We start from the raw sequence: 6,230 nt of genomic DNA on the forward strand, positions 1-6,230 counted from the left end.
GTATCTTACTACAGTCTTAATGTTTCTATACTTCTCTTTACTATTGTGTGCGAAAATAGTCTGAAAATACCATACCAAATTGCTCAGTCTACAACAAACTGGCTGCCGCCTGCCAACACTGCAACAATGAATATATGGCCGTCGGCTTCGCGACGGTACGCGACGGGAGCTTCTAGGCTACGTGTCCGGACACTTTATCCTCAACAGTTGCTCTTGCGACACGTTACACGCATGACTTGCCGCAACGGACGTCTGCTGATTGACCGAGATGTGTGTATCAGGCTCGATTAAGCGGCGAGAAGGGCAAGGCAATTTTTTAGGGCAGGTGAGAATCGCCTTGAATTTTTCTAAAATGGACGGGACAGGGCAATGTTTAAAAGCGCACCAACGGCAACTTTTCAATTTCAGAGAAGGGCACCAAGCACTTTTGTAAAATAAAGGAGAAAACTCTAACAAATTAAGTACATCAAATCGTCTTGCTTTTAATGCCTAACAAAACAATATGCCCGCATGGTAAGCTTAGCAACGGGGCAACACCGACCTGATACCCCTCTGCTAATGGTAAGTACAGATAACAATAAATTTTATATGCCCGCTATCAGAGAGTGATCATTATCCCGATGCTGTTATTGTTTCCTTCCTGCGACTATCTTGTTTTAAGCTATCATTGCACTAAAAGCACGCACGCGCACGTTTATGTTGATGTCGACTTAATAACCGAAACTAGGGCAGTAGATTAAAGGGCACGAGGCATATTACACAAGGGCAGGCAGGTGACCTGCCGTCGGTCGAGTTGGATTTTCAGGGGCAGTAGGGCAATTAGATAGGGGCACCAAGACGGCAATTATGCCGTCAGTCGCGTCGGTTACTATTCGAGACACCTGTGTTGTATGTGCGTGTGAGAGAGAGGAATGTGATGCTAGTGTGTTATGCGTGAAGGAGAGTAGAGAGCTAGATGGTTGTGTGCACGCGCCGGCGTCGTGTGCGTCGTGTGGTGCTGTGAGAGATGAGGAGAGAGCTTAGAGGTGTGTGTGCAGAAGATAGAGAGAGAGCCCTGTCGCGTGTGTGCTGTGAAAGAGAGAGGAGAGCCGAGCAGAAGAACGGAATGAAAGCAAGTGGCTCGAATTTAAACCGGACGGCAATTGACGTCGGTGCCGCCTATCAAATTGACCTGTACTGCCCCCTGAAAACATCCACTCGAACCGACGGCAGTCACCTGCGCTTGCCTTTTGTGTAATTGCCTCGTCCGGTGCCTTTAATCTTACTGCCCTGTTCGTTTGATAGTCGAATCAATCATACCACGTGCGCCGTACCTGGCTGCTGTAGCTGCAATGATGAGACCTTGCAAACGATAGCGACAGGAGGGAATAATAACAGCATCAGTATTATTCACTCCATGATAGCGGGATGCTAAATTTCTTGTTACTGTACTTCATTAGCAGAGGGGACCCGGTAACAGGGGTCGTGTTACGGTGTTAGCTTAAATGACGGCGCATATTGTTTTGTACATTAAAAGCAAGACGATGTTGATTAGTACTTAATGCTTATGAGTTTCCTTTATTTTACAAAAAAAGTGCCTTTTGCGCTTGCCTGGCTTTTCCAAAATTTTGAGAGTTTTTGCCTTGGTTTGCTTTTTAAAAAAAAAAAAAATAAAACGGGCCCCTCCTGTGTAAAAAAAAGTTGCCTTGGTGCCTTTTAAAATTGCCTCTGTGCCCTTCCATTTTAGAGAAAATTCAAGGCGATTTCTCACATGCCCTAAAAAAATTGCCTTGCCCTTCTCGTCGCTTAATTCGAGCCCTGGATGAAAGGATAGACGGCAGAAGTGCATATATTGTATATTTTCGGCAATCAGCAGAGCGTCCCGTTGCGCGCAAATCATGCGTGTACGCGAGTCGCGCGATCACTGTGTGAGTGGATGTCCGGATGCGTAGCCTGGAGGATAGGCGACCGGTTCCGGATGCGTAGCCACTGCGTAAATATATAGCAGGTAGGAAAGCGTGCTGCCAAAATTCGCTCAACGCTCGCTTGATTTCACGCGAATACAACACAAACATTCAACCATTCTACTCCATCTTTGTTTCTATTTCAAGAACAGTGTTCACTTGTTATAAAAACATAATGTCTGTGTTCGTAACTGAGCTGTGTCACGCGAAATCACAAATGCTGACGAAATTCTCGCATTCGCTCCCGTTGCGCAGTTTATGTAAATGGCTGCAAGTACAGGGCTATAGGCGGCGCACTGCATTTTGGGAAACTACCACGCTGCTTTCCAACTCTCGTACGAGCCTCGTCAAAGCCACCAGTGGAGCATTGCAAAAACGTGGCAGCGTTGCGGCAGAAGAATGAGGTCATGAAGAGCAGCGGTGGGTGTTTCCTGATTCTGCTGGCCATTTACATTTACTGGGCAAGGTTAGCGAACGCGAGAATTTCGTCAGTCTTTGTGTGATTTCACGTGACACAGCTCGGTTACGAACACAGACAGTATGTTTTCATAACAAGTGAACACTGTTCTTGAAATGGAAACAAAGATGGAGTAGAATGGTTGAATATTTGTGTTGTATTCATGTGAAATCAAGCGAGAGTCGAGCGAATTTTGGCAGCACGCTTTCCTACCTGCTATATATTTATGTGTCAGTGTGCAGCGGCAGCCAGTGTTTGTTGTAGATGAGCATTTGGGCGGTATTTGCAGGAAATTGTTGGCAATAATAGGTGAAAGAGAGTATAGAAACACTAAGACTTTGGTAGTAAATAGATTTCGTATTTATTTAGCATTATATTTTATTGAAACGCTCCAAGTTCCTGTGTTGTTAGTGTCACACTCACAGTCACAGTGTCAGTGAGGTGATTGTTCTCCAAAGTTTTGAAAGTGTTGATTCAGACAGTTGCACTCTGGTTAATTTGTTCTTAATCACCCGTCACCCTCATATATGTGTGCATCTTTTTTACGTTACAATACAATTATTATGTTACTTCTATTGCAGTCATAGAGTCTATCGAGCCTAGGCGGTCATCCATACTACTACTAGCTGTCGCTTAGACATGTCTGTCACCACGGGTGCGCCACCTGGTGCCGGTGGAATCAGCAAAGCTGTCGTGGTCGCTGCCAAGAATGCCGTACAGATTCCAGGGGTTGTCAAATCGGACGCCATGATCAAAGTGGCGTCTCGAAAAGTCTTGGATGAAAATTCGTATACAGAGGTAAGCGATCCATCGGTGGGTGTTACCAGGTTGTCATCAGTCCTGGCAACGCAGTAGGTTTACGCTGAAGTCTACATTAACAAACCAAATCGTGGAGCCTCCCACTAACGCCAGGAGTAAGATAATATAGGATCCTATATATCCCATATATCTTATATATCCTATATTATCTTACTCCTGCTAACGCTTGTAGGGTCTATGTCCCCCTGACCTCTGTTTGACCTGGCTCGTTTAGCTATTTCTGACTAACCCTAACCCTAACCCTATATATATTATATATATAAATATATTAGTCAGAAATACTTAAACGAGCCAGGTCAAACAGAGGTCAGGGGGGCATAGACCTTATCTGCCCCACTAACAAGTAGCTCCCTGTTTGCAAATATGAGGTAAGGCAATGTGCGGCCCGGCCGACTACTCTGGAACTGCTTCCGCACTAGGTCACACTCTATCAACCAGCTACCTGTGTGGTTAGGTAAGAAGTTGCATTCTCGCACACCACCTAGTCCCTGAGCGTTAATAGAGTACCGAAGTGTGACGTCACGGTGGCATGACAACGAACCTACTGGTTCTACACAACCCACTGGCTCCATAACATTAACTGCGTGAAAATGATGTGCGTACGTAAAAAACGAGTGTGTGCGCTGCAGACAGCGGTAAAGCATCGGTAGCAAGTCGATCTTACAATATTTAATTAATAAATTTTGTTTAAACATTTAAAAAAAAATTTTTTTTTTCCCCTTGTTGCTTTTCACTTCCATCCTTTGGAAATCTATAAAAACTGCAATAATGACTCTCAGAATGATGGTTACAATCGGGTACAAAACACGACACGCAGTTAATGTTACCAGAGCATATGATTGTGTAGAACCAGTAGGTTCGTTGTCATGCCACCGTGACGTCATCACTTCGGAGCTCTATAGTCGCTCAGTAGGAACCTAGGTACACGCGTTGCACTGTGTCTCTCGCTGACTCGTTGTTCTGCCTCACCGTTCCTCTAGGACGTCGCTAAGATCATACAGCGGGATTTCTTCCCGGACGTGCAGCGACTGCAGGCACAGACAGAATACCTCGACGCTCTTGAGGCTAACGATGTGCGGAAGCTGAGAGAGCTGCACACACGATACGGACCCAAACTCAGCGGCGTCCTGCCGACACCCGACGCATGTGAGTCCACCGTTCGCGTTGAGGGTTCTCCCTCAGACCTTTCACAGAATGTCGGGTTCAACATGCCTTCAGCTGCAGCGGATTTGAGACATCCCTTCAATCCTCCCTTGTGCCTCAATTGCTTCATTGACGTGTCTTAATTTCTATCTGTGTTTACTTGTGACAATCTCGATACGGTTGTGCCGAGTTTTCAGAGCTTGGTATATGTCTCCAAACAGATTGAGTATACCAGTGTATTAGAGCCTCAATAGAAACACGTAATTGACACCAATTGGTGAAACCACCTTCTGCGCCGTCTGCCATCCATCCATAAATGACGTGCCTTCTGTAATTCCTGGGTAGAACTGTGAAGTTTAAGCATATTATTACCACCAAACGTAGTTATTTGCAGCAGAATACGGTTTGATTCTGTCGATAAATATGAGAAAAATGAGGAAAGAGAAAAGTGTCTGCACGGTGACTACTAGGTTTGCTCTTTTCTGAGGATGTTAACGATAAGCGAGGCATAATTTCGCACTACGTGCCTGGAGTTACTTCCAACAAAGCAGTGATCGGAAGAGCCGGTGCGACAATTTTTAAAGTAAATGTGTAAATATTCAATTTTTCTGAATCCTTGGTGTTTGGCCGATTTCTGTATTGTTAGTAATAGTGGTTCATTCAGATTGAAACTATTTAATCGTGTCTAAAATAGATGACACAGTAGGAAGATGAAAAATCTGAATGATAAAATTCAAGATAACTCAATTATCATTGGTAAATGTTGGGGTGAAACTCTAGATGTGTTTAGATAAGTGTTGGGATAAAAAAAAAAATTCTATTTCCATTAAATTTTATTTAAAGCCATTATTTTGAAACCATTGCTCAAAAATGCACAATCTGAAAAAAAATATAGCAAAATATAGTCTTACGTCCTAGCAGATATATATTACTGATTACACCAACATGAAAAACACCGAGAAATTATGCTGCCATAGCATAGACGTCGTACACCATAGCATATTTGATTATAGTGGTAATTAATTTGCAAATGTCGCCTCCAAAACAAGTGCACCCGTAGTGCACCTAATTCAAACAAAGACATCTGATATGCGGTATCGCGAGATAGTCCGAGATTCGCAAAAATGGTGGCGGTAATCAAAACGAGTAATCAAAACTCGAATCGTGCATGTTTGATTGAATATAGCCAAGTACGAAGGTTCTAATACATGTTAGCGTTACTCTAGACAGTTGCTGTTACTCAAACAGTAACGGTAAGTATCATAACAGTGGAGAAAACACGGGACTCGTTGAAAATTATTTTTGAAATACTGGTTTTAAACCAAACCTGTGTATGGTTGAGGAGTGTCTCTATGGGAGTTTCAACTAAACTGTTGCAAACACTATGTCACATTTTAGATCACACGCCGGCGACCTTTGACACACCCGAACCAAGTCACCGGAATACTCCGATGGGGATTGCATCTACATCCGAGAACAAGGAAAGTGTGGCTTCACAGGAAGCTGACTGCAATGATGATTCCACAGAGAAGAAAGGTGAGAAGTACTGATGTTTGGACATGTTATTGAGTTGATGGTCTACAAAAAACGTTCAACTTTCAAGCAAGACATATCCTCCCATGTTTTAAGGGAATTTTTTTAAAGAAATGCTGTAATTTTTGAATAATGCTTCGCTCTCTATCCCTCCCTCCCCCCTCTCTCAATCCCTCCTTCCCTCCCTCACTTCCTCCCTCCCCCTCTCTCCTTCTCTATCTCTCCCTACATTCCTCCCCTCTCTCCCTCTCTCCCTCTCCATCTCTCCCTCTGTTTCTGTCCTTACCTACCCCTTACCTATTGCTCTGGCTATATCTTCTGCTTACTATCGCCTA

General features: G+C 43.9%; 1 protein-coding gene across 1 annotated transcript in view; it reads left to right on the forward strand.

Moving 5' to 3' along the window:
- Nucleotides 1–6,230, forward strand: part of LOC106814976 (protein DGCR14-like) — a 10,247-nt gene that overhangs the window by 1,415 nt on the left and 2,602 nt on the right. The window contains exons 2-4 of the mRNA XM_014819375.1: nucleotides 2,982–3,198; nucleotides 4,200–4,365; nucleotides 5,761–5,898. Coding sequence (XP_014674861.1) covers nucleotides 3,040–3,198; nucleotides 4,200–4,365; nucleotides 5,761–5,898 — 463 coding nt within the window. The 5' untranslated portion in view covers nucleotides 2,982–3,039. The remainder of the gene's footprint in view (nucleotides 1–2,981; nucleotides 3,199–4,199; nucleotides 4,366–5,760; nucleotides 5,899–6,230) is intronic.

The sequence above is a fragment of the Priapulus caudatus genome, unplaced genomic scaffold (genome assembly GCF_000485595.1).
Source record: "Priapulus caudatus unplaced genomic scaffold, Priapulus_caudatus-5.0.1 Scaffold1017, whole genome shotgun sequence".
Taxonomy (NCBI): Eukaryota; Metazoa; Priapulida; class Priapulimorpha; order Priapulimorphida; family Priapulidae; genus Priapulus; species Priapulus caudatus.